The sequence below is a fragment of the Siniperca chuatsi genome, linkage group LG2 (assembly GCF_020085105.1).
Source record: "Siniperca chuatsi isolate FFG_IHB_CAS linkage group LG2, ASM2008510v1, whole genome shotgun sequence".
In the NCBI taxonomy this organism is placed as follows: Eukaryota; Metazoa; Chordata; class Actinopteri; order Centrarchiformes; family Sinipercidae; genus Siniperca; species Siniperca chuatsi.
Window position 1 is genome coordinate 9,838,528 of NC_058043.1, and position 25,001 is coordinate 9,863,528.

Here is a 25,001-nt window from a genome sequence, read left to right on the forward strand (position 1 = left end):
TATATATATATAAACAACTAACCCAGCTCTTTTTCCCTCTTGTGATGTGACACATTCTTAGACAGGACTGACTGGGGAAAATTTTGGATAGAGAGAGTCAGAGAGGGAGAGAGAGGGATGCCATCATGATATCAGTGCAGAGAACCAGCAGCGAGAAGGCGTTAACAACAGATAACATGAGGTGATAATGAGTGGCCCTGAAGCTGTACACTGACACTTACACCTCCATTCATCACTATTATTGTTGAACAGAGGGGAAAAAAAAGTTTTAAACTTTAGATCTGTTCGTCTAATGTCACAAAGACAAATGAAATCATCAGAGGGAAACTTCACACAATTAAGATACATGTTTAATGAAAGGCACTCTTTACAAGATAATTAAAACATAGCAAATTATGACATTGTATACTGTACAATGTTGACACATACAGTAACAGTTCTCAAATATTAAGTGCTTCATAACATAGTAAAGTGCTAGTACCAACGTGACTAACTGATGTCACCTTATTGCATTTCATTTTAATTAATTACAGGTATTGCTCTTTCCATGGGTGAAATGCAACATATGACATTGTTTCCCACCCACACGTCATTATTGCATATTGTAGGATTACTAGAAAGGCATTGATTGTGTTACAACTACATCCATTGCCATTTCTATACAAGCTGCATTTATATGTATAATAAACTCACATACAGTACATTTTCAAGATTGGAACGTGGCATGCATATATAGTACTAATTCATGTTTTCCTGATGAGACACAAATGTCATCATTTGTTGTCATCATCTCACAAATCCAGCTGAAGTATTGGCTTTCCCTATCACATGGAATATAATGATCATCACTATATAATTAAAATACTATAATATATTTAGCTACAATAACTATGTCAAGCTTTCACTTACTGATAATAAGAGTTCAACCTCATTTGGGCACACTATGCCATGCAATACAAATGAGAAAACAAAGGTAAAAGGAGAAATGTTCAAATACAAGTTGTTTTTTGTCTTTGCCCTCTCCTTGATTCTCTCAGTCGGATTACAAATCTCATCTCACATTTCTATACACTGTTATAGATATAATTTCCCTGCCAACAACTGATGGTGTAAAGCTCCAAAAGTGCTTAAGAGATATGTGGGAAAAAAACTTTTAGTGCAATGAATTGATATGGTTTTTAAAGGGTAAATTCACATTATAATAACATGTTAGAAGGTGACTGCATATACAGCTACATCTGCATAATCTGATGCAAAATGCCAAATAATAAAAATGAAACCATGTAGATGAACACTTTTTTGATTTCAAAAGTTGAAACTGCTGCATGCAACTACTGCATGTACTATAATACAGTGAATGTTAAGCAGAGTCATGGTTTGATTTATATTTTGCAGCCTATCTACAATATTAATAGCAGACATACTAACGTGCCAACAAATTTTTCACACAGACATTGTTATACTGTGACATGTGGAGAAGTGCTGTTGGCTGGGCATTCACAACTATAGATTTGCTGATAAGACAATGTGTGCGCTGATGTCCTCTTGCCTTACACTGGAGACATTTGCCTGCCCTTGAAAATCCTGCCAAGTTCTATCTGGATATTGCTGAATATGATGAAGTGTAGACTAACATGGAACTGTCATGTAATATGAGCTCCGAGTATACCAGTTTAAAGGCTACGATTAAACCGTTTTTTATTTCTCTTGTGGGATATTACTGTTATACAAACCTCAAGGACATTTTGTTCATATTTACAGCTTTCTTTGCATTTCACTTTCAAGGTGAAATGTCTATAGTACAAATGAGCCATCACATCTTTCTTCAAATTGCACTGGATGAAAGATAATAATTATACCTTTTCAGTTCTTCTCATCAAAGTTAACTGACAAAAAAATTGCTGAGTTGTGTTAATTGCACTTTGACACATCCACAAGCAGACAGACAACTTGTGTAAAGGCTGTCTCACCGCACAGTGCCTATTAATACTGTAACAATATGCACAAATGCTGCCATGTTTGGAGTACAAAATAGTGAGAAAGATAAACTGATATCATCCAGTGCATCTCACGACTGGATATGTTTGATTTATCCGTGTGTTTTTCATGCCTTTGATATAAATAAATTCTTTAGTTTCTCTATCAGTGCATGCCATTTTTCTCATTCTGCCAGGTGCCGTTACTTTTGTTTAGTGAAGGTGTACTTCCATACTTGTTTGCAGCTGACATTTTCTGGGCAGCCTCTGCAGCTGCATCCATAATCTGTTTCTCCTCCTGCTCAGTTTCGCGGTGGTAAAAATAGTTAAAGTTGGAGACGATGACAGGGACGGGCAAGGCAATGGTCAGGACACCAGCAATGGCACAGAGGGTGCCAACCATTTTGCCTCCCATTGTGATGGGGCACATGTCTCCGTATCCCACAGTGGTCATTGTCACCACAGCCCACCAGAAGCCGTCAGGGATGCTAACAAACTGCGTCTGGGGCTCATCCACTTCTGCAAAGTAGATGGCACTTGAGAATAGGATGACTCCTATAAAAAGGAAGAAGATGAGCAGCCCAAGTTCCCTCATACTGGCTTTCAAGGTCTGCCCCAAGATCTGAAGCCCTTTCGAGTGTCGGGAGAGCTTAAAAATTCTGAAAACTCTCACTAGGCGGATGATTCTTAGGATTGCCAGGGACATGTTCTGACCAGAGTTCATATCATCATCAGGGGTGGTAGCCAACTCTGTTCCCAAGGTTACGAAGTAGGGAATAATAGAAACTATGTCAATGACATTCATGATGTTATTGAAGAAATCACTTTTGCTCGGGCACACCACAAAACGGACACCGACTTCAAAGCAGAACCAAATGATGCAAATAGTCTCCACAATGAAAAAGGGGTCTGTGACATATGCCATTAGGTCTTTAGTGGCGGGATGAGGAGAACTGTCTTGGGTCCCGTTGATGATTTGGGTTAAACCCGGGAGAAAGTCATTGTCATCCCTGAACTCTGGCAGAGTCTCTAGGCAGAAGATGAAGATGGAAATGACAATGACAAACACAGAAACCAGAGCTACAGATTTGGCTGCACTGGAGCTTTCTGGGTATTCAAACAGGAGCCAGAATTGTCGTTTGAGTTCGTTGGTGGGCAAAAGGACCTCTGGCTCTTTGATAAACCCTTCGTCTTCGCGGAACTGCTCCATCGCTTCATGACCCAACTCGTAGAAAACAATTTCATTAGCAAAAACATCTAAGGGAACATTGGCCGGTCTGCGGATTCTTCCCCCTGACTGATAGTAGTACAGAATACCATCAAAAGACGGGCGGTTTCTGTCAAAAAAGTACTCGTTTTTCATCGGGTCGAAGTAGCTTATCCTCTTTATGGGGTCGCCGAGCAGCGTCTCTGGAAACTTATTCAGAGTGCTGAGCTGGGTCTCGAACATCAGGCCCGAAATATTGATGACAACTTTCTCGTCTTTTTCTTCCATGCAGTGCTTTTCAAACAAATCTTCATTCTCATAGCTATCCTTCGCCATCTTACTGAAGACGCTGTCAGTTGGAGACTCACTGTTGATCAGGAGCTTCAGATTAGAGATCAAACTGCCACTACTGGAGTTTGCTTTAGTGGTCAGAGTCGGAGGAGTGGACGGTGACAACCCTTCTTGACCAAACTGATGTCCACGTCGTCCTCTGTGTGGCGACTGGTGAGGAGAAGTCAAACGGCGCGTTAAAAGATTCTGATCGGGGGCCTCTGAGGTGGGTGAAGTCGGGTACCCGGAGTCACTCGGGTCTCCCAGGTTGATGCCGACATCATCCATGTTCTCAAAATTAACCAGCGGCACCTCCATCCCCTGTCTTGCCGCTAGCCACAGCTCCGTCTATCAGCCTGGTTCAAGTGCAGAAGACAGAGGGGACACCACAACCAGTGCCACACTGAAGATCCTGGCAGGGCCTCCCTCTTCCTGATTATCATTCAGGCAGCTGTTCACTACTTTTGGATTCAGTGCTGTGTGTAATCTGTAAAAGGGGGGGAACAAAGTTGTGTTATATTTTGTTATAGTGCAATACAGTTTTGTTGGCAAAGAGATTTTTATGTCAACTCCTGTTTGCATCAGCAGAGAACCTGCCATCTGATACTGTGCTTGTACAGTTATTTTTTCCCCAATTCTCTCCCATGACCTAAACGAAAACACAAACTCTGCAAGTTCGGCTGTGGAAGTGCTTACATGGGGTATGGATAGTATTATTGCTGATCATTGTGCTACAAAACTGAACATGTTTAATTTCCTTGTGGAAAAACATCTGAGACTTCACTTATAACTGAAAGCAGAGACTCATCAAAACCGAAACAATTTTTCCTCTCAATATCTAAATGTTTGAACGTCAGTTTCTAATTACCGTCTTGGTTAATCCATCCAAACACTGTTCAGGGTAGTCTATCAGCATCACGTTTACTTTATCTCCAAGTAGCTGTTTATCATTCCATTTGTCTGGTTCGGACAGGTAACCAAATCCTGACACATGCTTATAAGCTACAACCTCTGTGTCCACTTGACACCGGGGGCCCTGCGCACTCAGAGAGACTCATCTGGTTCTATTTCCAATTGCATTGTAGCAGATAACGTAACAGTCCAGGATACAGGATTGAATCTTCTTATGTAAGGACATCATGATAGGGCTTATGCAAAAAATAAACATATCGATTATGCCTTGTCAGCAAAGAGGGGTTACTGAGTCCAAGAGAAAGCACAGTTGAAGATAGAGAGAACAGAAAAGTGCTGTTAGATCTACATTATTGCATCTTAGACACTTAATTGTTTCTAGAAGCAACTTGAAAGCTAAATTGAAACCAAAATCTTACCACTGAACTAACTTAGCCTTATCTCACACTGAGCTAACATTGAAAGACACAACAGATCCACTGACATCACTACCCTCATCAGATCGGAATAAGCACCCACAAATACATGCAGTATATCTGCACAGTATATCTTTAATTAAGTGCAAAGTTTCAATCCAGCTGTGTGCAGATGTCGGCACCACTCACCCGTGTCGCTGGCTCTGCAGAAGTTCTTGTGTCCTCTCTACTCTGCCCGGCAGCTCCGCTGTGCTCCCCCTTCTTTCCTTCAATCTCTCTCTCATCCACACTCACAATCAAGAGTGTCTCTAGCTCTATTAAAGCTCCCATTGGGTAATTTAATACCCTATACGAAACCAGAGATGCCAGAGGTACCCACACACACACACACACACTCACAAACTTACATGTGCGCACACACAAACACAGGCAAACACAAACACAAGAAGGCAACTCACTGTATTTTGAATGTGGGGATCACCTGGCTTTCTTCTCCTTGCTCCCCCCTCCAACAGTGGGGTAAGTGAGTATGTTATAGGTAGCACTCTGATAGGAGATTTACACTGCAGGAGCCAATTGCTGTTTGACGCGGTGAAGGGAGAGTGGGACCCACTCTTTCCCTTCTTTCCTGCAGAGTAAGCATCCACATGCAGGATCATCCAATCCACCCTCACCTTGGGGATTATACCGTATTCTTCCCCTGTTGTCATAGCTGTCAATACCTGCAGCAGCGCATATCTGCCCAGGGGCTTCAGCTTTCTATTGTTTACATCCTTAGTAAAGCATGGTGACGTAAAGTGTTATTTCATCTGAAATCAATATTCTGTGAAATTTTAAAACTGTCACAAATGTTTTCCAAACCTTTCCCGAAATCTCCATCCAACTCTTTTATATCAGCCCTGTATGTCTGTGCAAACAGAGCCATAAAACATATGCCAGTTCCTCTTTGGAAAAACAAGAATTAGGCAGTACACTAGAATCTATTTTATTGATAAATACTTACATTTTTCACTGAGGCAATGTATTCTGGGCACACATTTCCCCTAGAGGTGTTAAGTATAGATTTGTAAGCGGGTTCATAGTGTTGAGAGAGGAAAAACAGTCTTTTTCCAAGAAAATCCTGCAGCTGTGTTTTTTAATTTCTGTTGTCCCTGCCAACTCCAGAATCTTTGTGCCTGCCAGCTATTGAAGGTTTGTCAGATTAATAAAGTAGCTCTGTGGCTTTGAAAAAATGTGACAAGCCTAATTAAAAGGTTAAATTCACATTACAGAAAGACTGCACTACCTTTTTCAGTTCTTCTGAATTCTCTCGAGGAACAAAAACTTTAATCAAAGTTAATCTTGTACTTTCTCAAAAGGGCGTGCCAATTTGGCAACATAGGTTGAATATTGTGTTACCTGATAGAGAACCAAATGCCTGAAGTCAGAAAACATTCCCTCATCTCACTCTCGTCCTGCTGCAGCCAGGAGTTGGCTCTCTGCTGGTCCCCTGTAACATTGCGGTGTGATGGCTTCAAGGTCACAGAAAACTGTTTGAAGACTTCACAGTCTACGCTTTGCTTTACAACATCACACACCATCACCTCCAGGAATCTCATAATGTGTCCTTATGGGAACATCATGCATCAGTAAATAAACTTCACATGTTTGTACCTGAGACATACTTTCAGGTTTTGCCCATGCACATAGAGTATAGAGTACATGGACGCAGGGATGTGCATGTGCACACACAAACATCACTCAGCTGACTCAACATGCTTGATATATAGGGATCTTTTTCTTGTGTGATTCTGCAATGTCCTGAACATGTCATTGAGAACGCAGTCAGCTGAGGCATGACCTGTCACTTAAACACCTCATAATAGAATTTGATGCAGGCAAAGAGAGACAGGAAGATGGATAGTGAGGGGGGCGATCACAGATCACTGTGCGAGTCAGACTGAGAGGGTAAATAATCGATTCATTCCCCTGCAAAACGATTTGTGTCAGTAAAAATGGGAAAGGGGAGGTAAATGGGTGAGATAGACTGCAGCTACTGCAGAGTCACTCGTCCCAGGACTCCTGAGAGTGTACCAGAGGGATAACGTCCCTCCCTCTGTCGTTCTATGCAGCCCTCGATCCATCATCCATCCCTCCTCCCTCCCTCCCTGCGTCCAGCCCTTCCCCCGATGACACTGTCACCTTACCCATTAACAGACTGTGTTGACAAAGCAATTTCTCCATCAGCATGCTTGTGTGTGAACTATACTGACGCTGCATAGTATAAACACCTCCTTCGCACCTTTATAGAGCTCGACTTTGACCCCTGATAGGAATAGCGACATTTGTTCAGGAAAAATAAGTTAGAACTTCAACACTGAAGTGAAGTATCCAGACTGTTCAGTAAAAGTAGCATAACCACACTGTGAAAATACCTCATTACAGGTACAAGTCCTCAAAATGCTACTTAAAGGTCCATTGTGTAACATTTAGGAGGAGCTATTGGCAGAAATGGAATATAATAAGTTTAGTTAAGTATGTTTTCATTAGTGTATAATCACCTGAAAATAAGAATTGTTGTGTTTTCATTAACTTAGAATAAACCGTTTTTATCTACAGAGCGACCGAGTCCCCTTCCACGGCCATGATTCTACGGTAGCCTAGAACGTTTTTTCGCTTTTTTGTTTCACCACTCTGATAGATTGATACAGGCACCAGGCACCAGGCTCAGATCAAACTGTCAAACCAGGCAGTGCTGATCAAACCAAGGCTTAAATTTAGATTTTGATCTCAAACCTTTTTTGTAAGTGATTATAGCTGGAACAAATGTTTTGTATACATATGATAAACAGATCCTATTCTTCTTTTACAGATTTTAATATGAATATGTTTTTATCGTCTCAGGAGTTTATACATCTGTTGATGTATTTTATTCTCTTTAATTTGTTGGTATCTGTGTTGTAGGTATCAGTACAAATTTTTACCCATTGCCATTTTATACTCGCTTTTGTTGTTTTAAACCTTTTGGGCAAATCATTTATTATTATTTTCTACTTTGTTTATGTATCTTCCTATATAGTAGTTTCTATGATAATTGTTTCCTCTGGATGATTTATGTGATTCATGCTTTACGTTTGACTGAATTTAAAAAATAATAATAATAATAATGATAATATAATTTAATATGTTCTTGTATGTAATGCCTGACGAAGATATCAAAACATTGCTCTGTTCCATTAAATTATCTGGGAGCTGACAGTACAGTGAGCAGATCTTCTGTCTGACTTTTGCCTGCAGTTTGTTTTTTGACCCAGCACCTGTAGAAGTTATGTGGATGTGCCTGCCCGACACTCTGTCTTTGGAAATGACAAAGTAACAAAATCTGTGGGCTACTCATCTTGTGCACATGATCTAAGTAATTCTATCTCAAAAGCCCATATGCTCATCCATTAAGGGTGACAGGATTTCAAAGTGCATGTCAGGTAGCACGGATTAGATATTCCAGCCTGGTAATTTTATATCTGTTGTAAAGGCAGCTGGTTATTCCAATCTAGTAATCCTATATATTGCAGCAGAGGTTCTCCCCATTGCAAATACCATACAAGATTGGGTCAGGAGCATACAAGGGCATAACATCTACAGTATATAAAACCACCATTCAGCTCAAAACACAGTGTTAGGTAATGTTAAGTGGCATGTTCATCCAATACAGTGTTAGTGGCTCACAGTTGAGCTGAGCCACAAACACTTGCAGGGGCAGTGATCAGAGTTTCTCAATCACAAGTCTGGGATCCCTTGTGGGTTCACTTGATCTCTATGGTCTTGAAAATAGCATACAATAGAAAACAATAAGTACTGCAGGGGCGCCCTGGTGGTTTGAGGGTTTAAGAAGCTTTTTCAAGAGTGTCCTGGTCAGGATAGGCAGTAACAACAATGACAAATAACATGCCTCGAAATCAGAATTAAACAGAAATGCAATAATAAAATCATAAATAACATTTCTAATACAATCATGTCAGAGAGTTCATCCTAAACAACTTAAAACAACAAAAGAGCTGTCTAAAACCAGAACAATAACTCAGACCAATCCAAAACAATGACTTAATCAGACAAATCAAGATTCTACAATACACCAGCAGCCAGAAGAGAGAGCACCCAGTTTCTGCCTCAGTGATTTGAATTCACAAAGAAAGACCAAATCTTGCTATTTTAGATCTAACTGCAGAAGGTTACAGGCAGAAGGAGCAGCTGTTCAGTGCGGACCTTTGTAGAAAATAATTCTTAAAAGCCTATCTATTTCTTCTCCCTCCAAAAAAAAATCCAGAATCTATGAATACGCAAATATTTTTAATTTCAAAAGTTTAACTGCTGGTCACAAGATGTCTCCTGCTTCACTGAAAAGTCCAGTGTTTGTGACCTGAAAGCTTCAAGTTTCCACATCACGTGTTGTGTAAGTTGCATATTGGACCACGACTGACTTCCAGGCTAGTTGTAATGTTACAAAATCATCAGCTCATATGTACACATCTTATACTGAGATTTAAGGTGAGCACAGAGAAACTTTCACTCTTCAGCAGAATAATGTAGAAACAACCTTCTAGTGTCAAACTCTGCATAGTGAAGGTCAAACATAGAAGTAACAACAAGAGCAACACATTTTTGAGTGGAGGGGGAGCTGGTCTGTCAGTACATTTTTGAGTGAAATACTAGTTATAAAAAATAGTTTTTCTGTCCTCTATGAGTGCACTCTTCCCTTCATTGTTTGGACTGAGGATTTGCAGTTGATAAAGACGCCCATGCCTAATCTGAGGACTGTTACTCCACTAAGGAGATTATGCAACACAGGAGATCAGCCCGGAGAATCACCCTCATAGATGAACAGTGTGGACTAAATACTACAGACTTAATTGAAATGCCTGGATTGTTTCCAGCTTCACTAATCAAAAGACAAGTGCTAATCTTGGATGACTCCTTGGACCCGACACGGTAGGGGAGGAGGTGAGGGCAAACCAATCTGAGTGCAGCCACAACATTTATCACTGCAATCTTCAGTGGTTTAAACTCACTGATTAAATTACACTTTCTTTTGCAAACATCCATTCTTTTTTTCTGCACTTCTCCTGCTGTTAGAGCACAAATCCTTTAGCATCAACTGATACATGATTCATAGATTCATAACACACTGTAAATTCCTTCAAAGCACTATGACATGTAGTGAGAAGAATAATTTTCCATCCAGCAACCATGCAGGGAGGATGAATGCCAAACACCACCCACTATTTTGACATCAACTTTGCTCACGATTGGACAGGGAGGTTCCATGGCTGTAGGCGCTCCGAGCTCATCCAAAGCCTCCTGAGTTACACTGAGTCTCCTCCTCATGTTCCCATATGGCCTGTTGTAGTGTACAAAACATAATGATAGTGAGAAATTATCAGTGAGATTCATTAGATTGAATCTTAGCAGATTTAAAGACAGTGAAATGTAATGCACAACAAAAGGATTTCAGCATTGAAATTCTGGCCAATACTATGACTACTAATAATGAAAACAATAATAATGTTTTAACCACTACGACTAGTTTTACTGCTTGAATTCAAAAGCATCTATTTAAAATCAATCAATTTCTCCTTTATTTTTACTTTTCCTTCTGTATTTTTTTATTTGGCTAATTTAAATACTGACACTGTTTTAGTTAATAATACTGTGTTATTAACACAGTGTATTAGTTTTAAAATGAAAAGCATTAAATTGAATTTACCTTGTTATCCAGCGGTGAAAGAAGCTTGTCTAAACTCACTCGCGCATCCTCTTAGATTAAGTATCCAAACATGCAATGGCAGAGTCTTAAGGAGCAGTTGTAAATCTCTACGAGGTATTGACAGAAGGCAGACTAGTTACAGTTAAATACTCCATAAACAAGACAGATGTTTTGAACAACAACTCGTTTTCAATCGATTCAGTCAGTCTGGGTAACACGCGAATAGACAAATCCTCTCGGTGCTCCCTGGTCTCGTTTTATTTCAGCTTTTGTACAAGAAACACATGACCCCCTTTTTGTTATAAATAGTCTTTGTCAATACTGTAATAATGCATCAACAGCAGCAAAATTTACAAGACCTTCACATAAGGACAGAAGCCAGAAACTTAAGTGAAGTTCTGTTTGCGCAGCGTGGGGGTCATTTTTCTCATTGCTAGTAAAGTCCTGAACCTGTCTGTCTGCCTGCCAGGTGCTCTTGCTTGGCTCTCTATCATATTTCACACTCGTGCGTAGGATTCACTGGTCACACGCCAGTTTTTCTGTGTTCACCTCTCTGCCCTCTCTCTTGTCTATTTATTCTTTGTTAAAAGTCAATGGGGGTTGATAGATTAAATGGAAAAGCAACAACAATGAGAAGTGCATGTGTTTGGGTTGAGCTGTCACAAAGACACAGCTTCACGTTATTTTACATCATCGTGACTTTTATCTGATTTGGTGGTATGACTTTTAGCCACATTAGCGGTGTGGCTCTAGGGATGTCCACCGCTCTGATTGCAGACCAAAATAAATTTCTAATTTCAAAACTTTGCTCCAGATTGAATCTCAACAAATATTACATACCATACATTTCTCTTATCCAGTGAAATATCTCAACATCTACTTGTTGGACTGGCACAAAATTTGGGACACACATTTGTGTCCCCCTCAGGATGAAATGTAATAACTTTGGTGATCCTCGCAAATATTAGCATACTCACACACTGAACTAAGATGTTGAACATAGTTAACATTATACCTGCTAAACATCAACATGTTAGCATTATCATTTTGAGGTTGTTAGCATTTTGATGGTAGCATTTAGCTCAAAGCACTGCGGTGCCTAAGTACAGCCTCACAGAGACGCCTCTTGGTCTTGTTTTTACTCTAGTAGCCTATCGCACTCTTATGCACAGCTGAATTATTTTCAAAGGTAGTTGGTGCCCTAAGACACATCACCTCCTATGAAGATTTAACAAACAAAAACATTACAGGGCAACCAAATGATTCAAATTAAATGTGCAACAATTTCAATGCAGGACTATTGTTACCACAGTCCAGAAGTAACTGGTCATATTTATGGCTGATACTGACAGGCCAATATTCATTAAACAACAAACATAGTTAACTAATAAATTGTTTTATCCCTAATAAAAATCCCACATAATGCAGCCCCTTGTAATTTGAGGATAGTATATGTCTTGTCACCAGAGTGCAGCTCTAAAACTCACACAATACCCATCATGCAATTCCTTGGTGCTAATATACTCTTCCTGGAACATTTCTTCTTGGCTTATAAAATATTTCTGCACCAAACCCTTGTGTTGAATCCTCGTGAGGTCTCTGGTTGCCTTGTGTAGCCTCAATGTATTGGTATGTGCAGGAATTAGATACTGCGGCATGTGTGTCTCAAAGGTGCTGAAAAGCCCTGGATGCTGCCATGTTACTGGGCACAGACGGACAAGTATTGAACTCTGAACGCTGGCTATCTTCTTATCCAGTGCAACATTGTCAGCCATTGTTGCCATGGTGTGTGGCTGCATGGGTTGCTGCTTTGGGAGCAGCTATAAATCTTTATGATTGCACAAGTGATGGCTTCTGGTTTCACACAATATGGGTATAATAAAAAAAATGGGTTAAAGGTAGTTTATTGATCTCACTGTGTTTACAGCTGCCTGTGTTACTGAACAATGTGTATCTTTTATGCTGTGTTTGAAATAATACTTTACACCCCTGTGTGAAACGTTTGTAGAAGTCATTATAACATACATGATATAACACAATTTCTTCCATTGTATTAAGGCTTTGTTCACCTCTAAGAGGTTTCTACTGCATCACTCTCTTTGATCAAACATGAATAATAAATGAAGGCAAGCTGGTAAACCTCCTTCACTATCTCTCCTCCCTGTTGCTTGCACCTAACATGAACGCCCCACCCAGGAACCCCATTATGTCAGCAGGAAACCAGCTCCAGTTTCTTACATGATAATACAGACATTTACTTTTTATTATTTTATTTTAAGGTCAGGCAGTACAGAAAGTGCTTAACTGCATAACAATTAAAGCTGCACTAATCAATATTTTTATATTAACAATTGGTCAAATGACTGTGTGTAGTGTGAAAGGAGTCACTTGTAGTTACAATCTTTTAAAGAATAAGAATCCCTTCATTGTTTTGGTTTTACAGCCCGCAACTTTACTGTTTTGGTTCACTCTCACCAACCTCATTTACAGTTCCAACAGGCTGCTGTTTTCAGTGGAAACCTTCTAAAAACTCACTGTACACTACCTGCCCAGCACCAAACGGCAGGCAGACAAGGTTAGCGACTAGCTGGTGAACACAGTGGAGCATTTAGCAGCTAAAGAGCCAGATATTTCCCTCAGGAGTTGGAAGAGACCAAAAATAGAGCTAAAAGGAGAGTGAACATTGGACTTAAGTTTGTTGCGTGGCCAGAAAAATTACTTCCACTGAATGCTAATGTTAGTCCGTGTCTGCTGGATGTGTACAAGGCAACTGTTTGCAACCACTTTCACCATAACAACTTGTGAAAGGAATGGAATGTAAATGGCTGGATGTTTACAACGGATAGTTTTACCGTTCACCTTTGTTTTCTCTTCCAAATGAGTTTAGCTAACCTGCTGGTTTGTTTAACACGTGTATGATCAACCTGTGTTTCTTTCCAGGCTGCCAGAGTTATTCTTTAATGCACGTGCCTTTCTAAGGCAACTGATGCACTATAAACGCACAACAACTAGTCTTCTATCTTTGTTGTGTATTTGGGCAAAGGAACACAAGCGGCGTCATCTGCACAGTGATGACGACACTTTGTTTGAGGCAAGAGGCAGTCTCTTCATCAAGAGATCATTGCATACATAATGAATAAGCTGCGTGAGCGCAGTGGGACACATTCGCCATAACAAACCCCCCCCCCGTACACACACACACACAGACGTTGACTTCCTTCTGCTACTGAGCTGATTTTCTGTTTGTCACTCTAAATTGGACTGCTTATTAAGCACATTTGGATGTCCTCGTTTCATCAAAATTTAATTTTCTCCAAATTATTCCTCTCTGTTCTAATTGCTCTGATACAGCAGTGTTTCATATCTGCCATGATAACAGCACCAATGTTTTCTATAAGGGAACATGCATTACTGAAATAATAAGCAGTAAGAAGCCAAATTATTTGCAGTGCAAGCAACCAATATATGTGCTAAGAGAAGGTGAAGGTAAGTTAAAAAGCAGCTGGCAGGTCTAAACAAAATGCAGTGCAGTGGAGGCATTAAAGATTTCCTGTTCCTGCTCTGTGCACAATCTCAGAGTTGGAAGTGGGATGTAAAAGGGGAGAGACCCAGGGACTGAGATGTTGATAAAATATTAACTTGAACAGGATATTTAAAGCCTCCAACATTCTTTCCTTGGTCGGCATGTTGGAAATGGCCTCCACCAGATGTAGCCAGCAGCAAGGAGGCAGTTTTCATCTTAAGTAAATAAAATGAAAAATGAGCCTGAAATAATTCATTTAGATAAAACAAAGACCTTTGGTACCACTTTTTTATAAGACACCCATTACAAAGTGTTTATAAGTTGTAACTAATGACTTTATTATAGGTTAATACATAATTTACTAATGCTTTATAGAGCAGTTATAAGCCATCGATATGAGCCACTTATGGGTTGCAGGCTGTAAGAAATCCCCATGGCTGGTGTTTATGCTTTAGATTTGGTAATAATGCAGTTATAAATGTTGGTAATTCATTAATAAATACTCGTCGGTTTTACACTTTCTAATAATAGAGTTATAAATGTGAAAGGAATAAACATATTTGGGAAATATGCTTTATTTAATGAGAAGATTGATCTTAGTTTAGCAAAAATCCGCCTACCAGCACCTCTAATCTCTCTATATATCTATATACATCTATATGTTATATCTTGTTTGTTTAATCCATACAAAAAACAAAGTGGACAGTTGCAGTTTTACTGTAGGGCTATGTGCCAGACTATTTCTTGGCAGGAACCAGAGGAGACTCCAGCTAGCTAGCCCAGGGGGAACCCTGTTTCCGGTCTTTATGCTAAGCTAAACTAACCGTCTCCTGGCTGTGGCTTCATCAGATCAGAATCAGAATCAGAAATACTTTATTGATCCCCAAAGTACTAAGCAAATCAAAATATAATACACTATAATACAGCTAAGTAAAACAGCGTAGTTTAAATTACTCTTACAGAAAAGTTACTCAAGTTTTAAAGAAAAAGGAAAGGTAAAAGTTCACTGAACATGCAGGTATGAGAGTGGTATTGATCTTCTCAACTAACTCTTGGCAAGAAAAGAAATGAGCATATTTCCCAAAAAGTCTCAAAGCTTTCCTTTAATAAGTTGTTATTTGGGATAGATACTCAGAAGTTTTTCCAGAAGGCCCATTCCTCAACGAAGAACTATCAAGAACTATCTAAAAAGGTAAGTGTAGCCAGAGGGATTTTTCACAACCCAAAAGTTACTATTATATTATTAATGGTTAATAACTGACATATGAACATTAGTAAATGAGTTATTAACCATGAATAAAGCCATTAGTTACAATTTATGAACCCTTTATAAAAGGTGATTTATTAGCAAGTGGTAACAGTTTTTAAACAACACTTTGCTCCACATTAACACCAGCATCTTTAGCTGACAAGGGGTTGTTGTTGTTTAATTCTGTTTTCGAGTCATGCTTTTAGGTCCAGAAACTCTGTGTATTATAACAATTGTTGTTCAAGGTACAAAGCACATTTATTTTGTTAATTTTTATTATTTTTGTTCCATTGTGTTGTTGTCCTCTCATTCATAAATTTCTCCAGACTAACCCTCTAAACTTGCGGCACAAACAGCTCTGGACTCCTATACATGAACTCGCCTCATTTGGACTCCATATGTCGTCACCTTAGATGACAGAGGATTGCCAAACCCACTTTTACCACAAGGATGGATCATGACGTTTGTACAGGGCACGACGGCCCTCTGACCTGAGATGTGAAGGGACTGATAAACGCCACACTGACACCTGCCAGTGAAGCTTATTGAGTCCTGCAGCTTGATAATCACTGATTTCCCTGTGACCTCTCCCTACATATTTATTCAGCCCATCTTGTCATTATGTAAAAGAGGATTTTCTCCAGTTTCCACACTGGTCAGGTCTTTCATAATACTTCATGTCTCCTCATTTTGTGCGCTCTCATGAGCTCCGGAGCATCTGGCTGTTGGTGGTGCTGTGTGTGCTCCGACAGGTTCATTGTACCCTGTAAGGAGGATGTGTGTGTGTATGAGTGTGTGTATTTGTTCTCATATCCATCAATGTGGCCATCACAAAATTGATCCACCATATGACTCTGGAGGGAGCAGGCGTGTGTCCTGTTGTGTTTGGAAACCCAACACTGCTGTTACTTATCTCACCACTAAAGAGATTACTGATTAGACCAATGAAAAGTATTTATGCAGCGATGGAAGGTACCTCAGTACATTCACTCAAGTACTGTGCTTAAGTACAATATTGAGGTACTTGTACTCTTTATTTCCATTGCATGTTACTTTATACTTTACCTTCACTATAGAGTGAATGTGTACTTTTTACTCCACTACATTTATTTGACATCTGCAGCTATTAGTTACTTTTCAGATTAAGATTTTACATAAAACCTTTAAATGAGTAATTCCCAATCTTTTTGGCTTGTGACCTCTTACAAAGAAGCAGTGTCTGTTTGGGCCCTCTGGTCACATTTCAAATGATTTCAGATGAGTTGTTTGCAGTTCAGCCAAAGAGAGATTTCCTCTCTAACCTTCTTCTGTTTCATTTAAATAACAGTTTAAAGCCCAACGAGGTAAAATTATCCACAGAAGCAGCAAAGATTAGAGAAAAGTAAAAAAAAAATGAGTATAGATTTGTATAGCAGAACATTTTTGTTTATTTTTAGCCCTGTCTTTAAACATCAAACAAACCCCAGATTTATCTTGTGACCCCTTAGAGGGGGCTCGGCCCCTAGGTTGGGAGCCACTGGACTAAACTACTGAATTGTATAATTAAACCAGCTCGACCCACCTTGACCAGCTAGAATAGTAAAATGCTATTTACACAGTGATGCAGTATTAATCTAATAATGTAACATACAATAATATATTACTATCTTGGATTTTGTTGATAATCCTCCTGTACTTTTACTAAAGTTAGATTTCGAATGCAGGAATTCTCCTTGTAATGGAGTATTTTTAGATCATTGTACTGGTACTTTGACCTAAGTAAAGAATCAGAATACATCTTCCACCACTGATTTCAAGTATACTCTTGAAAAAAATAAGCCTCCTTAGTCTAACTCATTGACTGGCCTCAGGGAAACCGAGGTACAAACATTGTGTCATTTCTGCAACAACACCCCTAGAGGGCAGTAATGTCTTTTTCTTCATTTTTCCTCATCACTGAACAAACACAGTTCCAAATAAAACTGAACATCTATCTCCATTATTTTAATCTTCACTTCAAGCCAAACAACTAATACCCAGTCACTGCTACAGTATGCTAAAGAAGCAACTCAACCTTTCAAAGACTCACTGCAGGGCTTCTCAGGTGATGACAGAAAACCCTCACCGGCTGATATCAGAGCAGGAGTTGTGTAGAGAGAGAGAGAGTGTAAAAAGCTGAACACCTCCTAATAACGGGGTGTGGTCCGGTGCCAGGGCAGTCCTCTTGGATTAGCAGCAAGTCCCACAGCGCTTGTCTCCTAATTACAAGCTTGTAAGCACATGCAAGCCTGTATGACTGCTCAACCATGCTCCTGTGGGCATGCTTCCCTAACAAACAACACACACCCACTCCTCCCTAACAACAATAACAACGTTGTGGCAGCAGTGGCCACCTGCAGCAGGCCTGTGTTCCCGCTGCCTGTGTCCTTGGTTGCGCTCCTCCATCCCGTCTGCCTCTCCCTATTTGCCCTGGTTTCTGCAGAGCGAGCTGCAGAGTGCTGCACTGCATCGCTGGATCAAAGCAAGACTAATGACTACAGCAGAGATGTAGCTACAGCACAGAGGCCCCAAGTGTTCCCGCTCGCAATGCAGAGCTGTAGTTAAACTACAAGTGGACTAAAGATAGCAGATAGCACTAGACAAGACGGCAACTACCTCTGAAAAAAACTGTCCAGGTGTCGATGTGACAGGTGAGGAGAAGAGGCTCATTCAAGCAAAAACATATTGTAAGAACACAGCAGTATAACATCACCTGAGAAATATAGCTATGACTATTATTATTATTACATTTGCCTGTTTTATCTCAAATCGCAGTAGCAGAATATATGGATCTGAAAGAAACAAACCTCCATTTTTCCCCGAACAAAAAGCATATAGGAAAAAAAGCAGTGAATATATGTGTTTTTCTATTGTGGCTTGTTACACATGGATGGCAGGACTGTACCACCATGAAAAGTTAACTGTGAAGGATTTCTTTAAGAATTTTGCCTCTCTCTTTCTCTGCCATCTCCTTTTCACACTTCTCTCTGTCTCCTCCTCTGCTCACGTTCCTCCTCCTCCTCCTTTCTCCAACAAAAAGGCTATTAATAGAACACCCTGCTCTCTCTTTAAACTGCAGGGAGCATATACCGTACACTTAAAGGGAGGAAAAAGCTGAAGATACCAGGAGGCATTTGAAAATGTCCTCCACAATGCCCGTGGCTACAAAGACTCTGGATGTCCTAAGAATAACAACAAAGAGCCCTCTGATCGATTCATGGCATTTTGTGTCAGCGCAGTCGCTAAAATTAGCTCTTCAGATCATTTTCTGACTAAATACCTTGTGAACAATGTGATGTGAGGGGAAAAAAGCTGCAATAAATTTGATAAACACCTCTCACATATTTTCAGCTGCTTCTTTTGCACTTGATGCCAACAAAAATCACATTATGTTTAAACAAAAAAGTACAATAATGACACACAATAAACACACACACAGTTTCAGTTGAATTATTATTGGCTTCATTATTGATACTACTTTGTCAGGGTTATGATCATTTGGAAGGATTATATGCATTTTTAATTTCACATATTTTTCACAGATTGTCCTTTTTGACTTGTAAAGTGCAGATAATACTACGTTTTAAATCCAGACTTCACATACAGTATATAGTACATGGTTCTTGCTCCATCATCCATTGGTTATTATATACATTAGTCAGTCACATTTCATTTCATAGAAAGAAAATCCATTATCCACTGTACCAACATTGATGGATTTTTTCAGGCCTCTATGATATGGGGGAGGATGGGGGGTGAACAACTGTACATATTGTCTCAGCGGATGCCACACTATCAGGCTCAGGGGTCAAACGAAATGAAAACGTTCGTTCTCAAACACACACATGCATACATATTGCATATTGATCATCTTGTTTCCCGTATGTATGAGGTTTTTTTATGTAGGAGCCTTGTCTCAAAGAGCTGACATCGCAGTTTAAACAAACCCCAAAGCTCAGAAAGCTCATATTCACATTCAGCTAACGTGTGAGTGTTTGACGTACAGCAGCAAAATATTGCAAAGTGTGTCTCTTCTGCCTAAAGGTTCGTTTCAAATGCACTGCCAGCTCTCAACATAAGTAAGTGGTGCCGGAATAAAACACAAAAATTCTGTACTTAAACCCTCTCAACTACCAGGTGATAATCATTCTCTGCATAGATTTCTCAGTATATGCACTGTTGGGCACCCTTCTCATGGAGTGGATTTGCTGGTGGGTCCCTCAGCGGGTCAGAGATGATATTCTTAGAGGCTGTGGTGCTCCTTATAAAGCAATACAAGATCATTTTAATTGACTTTGTTTCCACTGAATACAAACATATTACAGATTATATCTGCAGGTGTACAGATGAGGATGATTCTACTCGTCTTTGTGCTTTAAGCAGAAATAACTGTCACATTGTGAACTCCAGTATACGAGTTGCTACAGTGAATTTGGCTGAGGTACAAAAACGTGCCCAATTTACATAACAGATAAATGTTGCAAGTGTCTTTAACATTTATCCTAAATATCTGTCCCAAACAATGTAATGAAGACAATATGATACAATGCATTTGCATGCACAGACAAATATTTTTGGTCAGACTGTGAGTGTCCCCCCCCCCAGATATACATATATGCAAATAGCTGTTGCATAAATGCAGCTGTACAACCAGGCTAAGACACTGACATTCAGTGGTTCTCTCTCTTTCTCTCTCTCTCTCACACACACACACACACACACACACGCATGCACAACTCCTACATAGCTGTGCATCAACACCCACATCAATACTCAACTGATGATCAATAAGATCTTGGTTGGACTGTGGAGGTCCATAAAGGTTGATTCTTTTTTAAACATCTATGTTCTCCACAGAGACCCCTCCACAAAATTATGGCAATATTGCTAAACAACTATTTAATCTGGTCCTGCTTCAAGTTACTGACCATTTTAACATCTCAATCCACCTTTATGCTACTCTTGGGCAAGGAACAAACATAACTGCTTAAGTGTATTTGCTAAATTCTCTAAAAATTCTTTCAAGATACATGAAAGCAGACATGGATCGGGACAGAGAGACGACTTCAGAAGCCTCATGTCAGGCAGTTGGGCGAGGCATCCTGAGCACATATTGGCAGCGATGGCGTAAAAACATTTTGCTACTGCAGGTTAAAGACTGTAGTGAGCAGAGTAAAACCCTAAGAATAAAGATGTACATCCTGGCATGACTGAATTCATTTAGACACTTCTTGCTACAGACCTAATCCATCACCTTTCTAATTACCTAAGACATCAGTGAAAAGATGAAGAAAGGCATGAGACTCAGGAGTGAAGTCAGAGGACCCCTAGGTTAGCCAATATCTGCTACACTGCTGCTAATTATCACTTCCCATATTGACATTACTGCCTTTGACTGTTACCTTGGCAGTGTTGAGCGAACGCTGGACACAATCCTAGAATCAGAACCTAATTCACATTTGATGCCAACTTTTAAAGACAGATTGAGCTTCTGGCATCAAAGACTTCTCAGAGGACAGCCAGACTCCATTTAAATTCTGAACAATTTAACGCCAATAAAGAGTTTCCTGATATAAGATTCTGGTTAGGGATGATACAGTTTTGAACAATGCACTGCCTTTCAACAACTACTTCACAGAAGGCAGTTTTGAACTAAGTGAAGCAAACTATTTTGTGTTTAAATCCAGGATGTGCGTGAGGTTTGCTGGAAAACTCACCAGTAAAGACAATGCTTTTGAAAAGGCTAGTAAGAGTGTGTCTTTGGCACTCTGAACAGGCTCTGAAACTGGAGAACATAGAAACAGTGCTCAGAACAATTATTATTGTCATTAAAAATAAAAACATGGCAATGATCTGCGCATTCTGGAAAGGCTCTCACTTTCTCTTAAACATTGCTATTTAAAGTGTTTTAATTCTCTGGTAAAAGTATGTGTACTGTATATGTGCACTGTCCATATACATATATTTATATATATATATATAAGAAATAAATATATCTATTGTAATAATTAGACTTTTTTGTCTCAGAGGATTCTTCTTTTGAGTTTAAATGCATGCTTCTAGGAATGTTTTTGAGGTCATGCAACACTAGGAGAGTAGCGTAAACCCAGATAAAAGGCAGTTCAGGGGGAAGCATTATTCTATACACGAGTCCTTAAAAGTTGCTATTTTGATCATGAGGACGTGATCATGTGACAAACCTGTGAAAAAGACAGCACTGCAAGTCTATCACATCTGCAACTGGGATTAATGTCCAAAACTAGAGTGTGAGTTTACGCCTGAAGTCACAGCTCAGCTGCGGTACGTTTACAGTGACCTGGCAAAAGTTTTATCTGCAATGACTTCTACATGGAATGTTAATATTGATAAGGACACCGCATCCTGTTAAGTGTAGGATTTGGCCTTATAATTATTCCTTAAGAAGTCGTCTAACATACAGCTTTAGGATCTTGTAACAGCTACCTGCAAGCATCCTTTTAGAAGTGTGGATTTGTATAGAAGGCAGTGTACAGACAAATATACAGTGGTGTGATGAAGCAAGTGGTAGTCGAGAAACAAGTGGAAATTCTCATTCAGATAAAAATGCCATGCAATAATCTACTGTCTATGTTTTCTACTAACAGCACCTACCTACCTACCGGCTATCAGTTAGGTCACAGTTAGCCTACTTATCTATATGAATAAGTACTGTGTGTGTGTGTGTGTGTGTGTGTGTGTGTGAAACTGTGAAAAACAAACAAAACAAGAAGAAACATTCAAGTTGTCCTCAAAGCTCTGCAGTAAGACCAGTTTTGGGTGAATGGAAGGGGGAAAGCTTGCATTGCTATACATACAGTCATACATGTAAGACCAAAGCAGTGAAAAGTCAAGGCCATTCTCAGTCATTCATCAGATACTGATGCCTGCTGGGAAAAAAGGTGTCGAACCATAAGCTTAGCGCTAATGGCTGTCATTCATCCTTGAAATAACGTGGTGTACTTAACCACCAACCTCGTCACAAGTCACCCACAGGCCATATCAGCGCAGCAGTGGGCTTGCTTTATGCTTACACATCCTCTTATTTCTAAATGGTGTAGCATAAGACAGTTTTGTTTCATTGGCTCCAGGAAGCAGCATATATAGCACGCAAGTATAAGCGCATGGCAGAGCAGTGTGTCTTGGGAAATGAGTGACCAAGGGACAGGGGACTAAAGCAGGGCTTGTGTTGTGTTGCTTTTTTTTTGTTTTGAAAGCCATAAATATTTTTTTTTCTTGCTGTGTTTCTCCCTTTTTTCTTTTCTTTTTGTGCACTACTGTTGGCTACTATTTTGAGCAGGGAATTTTTAGGTATTCTTATATCTTTTTTTAAAACAGCCACACAGACAAAGCCAACTCCATGCAGAAATGCAAAATTTGAAATTTCACTCTGTTTGACAGTTATCAGGAGTTTTAAGGGCAAGTTGTGAGGAGTGAAGACAGGATGAGCGCGGAGTGAGTGGATGGTCTTTGTAATATTTTTTTTTCACTGTCTATCATCATCATCATCAACATCCTGAATTCTATTGCCTTGATTTTTCCAGCACGTGTGAGGTGGTAGGCTGTACACCTGTCCCGTCCAGTTGCTCAGCTCCACATTTCCCGCTGTGACGGGGAGGAAAATAGCAGATGACTACACATCTGTGAGCATTTTGGTGATGTTTACATAGTTTGTGTTGGCCAGCGTGCAGTTGGCCGTCTTAAGGTTCTCCTCCTGAAAGTCCTCGTTGCTGTTGTTCACAGCCTCCTGGATCTCCATATAGTCCGATTTACTGATGGTGGAGCCGCTCCGGCTCTTCTTCAGCTCCTCGGCTGAATCGGCTTTGGGCACGCTGACCTGCAGGTACTGCGCCTGTTCTTCACCTTCAGTTTCACGGTGATAGAAGTAGTTGAAGTTGGACACAATAACAGGCACTGGCAAGGCAATGGTCAGCACACCTGCAATGGCACAGAGGGAACCCACGATCTTGCCACCAATCGTAGTTGGGACCATATCACCATAGCCGACTGTTGTCATGGACACCACAGCCCACCAAAACGCATCTGGGATGCTTTCGAACTGTGACTCGGGCTCGTCTGCTTCAGCAAAGTAGACAGCGCTTGAGAAAAGGATGACCCCTATGAAGAGGAAGAAAATGAGCAGGCCGAGCTCTCTCATGCTGGCTTTCAGGGTCTGACCCAAAATCTGAAGCCCCTTGGAGTGACGTGAGAGCTTGAAAATTCTGAAGACTCGTACTAAGCGGATGACCCTGAGAATGGCTAAAGACATGGCTTGCTGACCCGCTTGACCATCCTCTGGCCTGTCTGCTAGCTCTGTGCCAAGAGTGATGAAGTAAGGGATGATAGCAACAATATCAATAATGTTCATTATATTACCAAAAAAGCCTGCTTTGCTGGGGCAGGCAAAGAAGCGCACTAGAAACTCAAAGGAGAACCATATAATGCAGAGAGTCTCCAGGATAAAGAAGGGGTCAGTGAAGTAGGTGGATGTATAGCTGACGATTGTGGTGTTGGTCTCAGGTGAAAAGACTGTTGCATGAGACTTGTGCATGTCATCTTCATCATTGCGGAAAATGGGAAGGGTCTCCAAGCAGAAACTGACTATAGAGATCAGGATGACCATGACAGAGATTATGGCAATAATCCTAGCAGGACCTGAGCTCTCTGGGTACTCGAACAGCAGCCACACCTGTCTCTGAAACTCATTATCAGGAAGAGGCCGCTCCTCCTCCTTGATGAAACCCTCGTCTTCTCTGAACATCTCGATGGCCTCCTCGCCCAGTTCGTAGAAGCGAATCTCCTCTGAGAAAATATCAAGAGTGACGTTGACCGGCCTTCTTAGCCGGCCCCCTGATTGGTAATAATACAATATGGCGTCAAAGCTGGGTCTGTTCCTGTCGAAAAAGTACTCGTTCCTCAGCGGGTCAAAGTACCGCATCCTCTTTTTGGGGTCCCCCAGCAGAGTCTCTGGGAACTGTGAGAGGGTTTTGAGTTGAGTCTCAAAGCGCAGACCTGAGATGTTGATGACCACCCTCTCACAACACTCATGGTCGGCCTCCGGGTCGTAGTCCTGCGGGTGCCCTGGGTGTGCAGCCGCCTCGTCAGAGGGGTCGCCTGTGGCAACAGTCATTATGCAGGGGGAGGAGGCCTGCACTTTTCAGTGAGTCTGGGTCCTGCAGCCTGGAGAACTGCAGGCAGGGGCCAGGAGAGGGAGGGGGCTCAACGCCGTAAAGACCTGACGGCCACAGGATGTCACCTAGGATCTGACTGCATGTAGGACAGATAAAGCAAAGACAGACAACAAGGTCAGGTAAACCGGAGACATGATTCAGCACTCAATACTTCTGCCATTTAATCCAGAGATGTCAGGAATTTGCTTTAGCTTGAAGAGCAAACAACTGAAAACAGATGAAAATGAAGCCACCTTCTGAAACAATGTCATGAGATTTGATATGAGTTATGTAAAGTTATACTGTCATGGGAAGGCAGTCGATACAAAAATGAATCCGCTCATGGAAACTTAAGGCTGACACTCCTGCTCCTGACTTGGGCAAATTAATATGCAAATAAACCATCCACCTTGCATATAAATCACTTCAATGCAGGTAAACTCAG

General features: G+C 40.5%; 2 protein-coding genes and 1 long non-coding RNA gene across 11 annotated transcripts in view; 1 reads left to right on the plus strand and 2 right to left on the minus strand.

Annotated features, from left to right (window-relative positions):
* Positions 1-332: 332 nt before the first annotated feature.
* LOC122884571 (potassium voltage-gated channel subfamily A member 10) lies at positions 333-14,916 on the minus strand. Of its 5 annotated transcripts, none has more exons than XM_044214649.1 (2): positions 10,582-14,916; positions 333-10,215 (listed from the first exon to the last, which is right to left on the minus strand). In XM_044214649.1, the coding sequence occupies exon 2, from the start codon at positions 3,829-3,831 to the stop codon at positions 2,143-2,145; it is 1,689 nt and encodes a 562-aa protein (XP_044070584.1). In that variant the 5' UTR covers positions 3,832-10,215; positions 10,582-14,916; the 3' UTR covers positions 333-2,142. The 5 variants fall into 5 exon arrangements, with proteins under 5 accessions (XP_044070584.1, XP_044070621.1, XP_044070600.1 ...); XM_044214686.1 differs by having other exon boundaries at positions 333-4,000; positions 6,240-14,916; XM_044214665.1 differs by having other exon boundaries at positions 333-5,469; positions 6,240-14,916.
* A 1,862-nt stretch (positions 14,917-16,778) lies between these two features.
* Positions 16,779-22,952, plus strand: LOC122884648. Its single transcript, XR_006379939.1, has 2 exons — positions 16,779-18,022; positions 18,451-22,952. It is a non-coding gene; the product is annotated as an uncharacterized LOC122884648 (long non-coding RNA).
* LOC122884597 (potassium voltage-gated channel subfamily A member 2) overlaps positions 18,817-25,001 on the minus strand; it is a 30,327-nt gene continuing 24,142 nt past the window's right edge. For all 5 annotated transcript variants that reach the window (XM_044214731.1, XM_044214736.1, XM_044214728.1 and 2 more), the window contains one exon: positions 18,817-24,653. In XM_044214731.1, coding sequence (XP_044070666.1) covers positions 23,020-24,516 — 1,497 coding nt within the window. In that variant the 5' untranslated portion in view covers positions 24,517-24,653 and the 3' untranslated portion in view covers positions 18,817-23,019. The remainder of the gene's footprint in view (positions 24,654-25,001) is intronic.

Bases quoted from the DNA above. Each gene is read 5' to 3' on its own strand.
- LOC122884571 (XM_044214649.1), bottom strand. From the start codon at position 3,831: ATGGAGGTGCCGCTGGTTAATTTTGAGAACATGGATGATGTCGGCATC.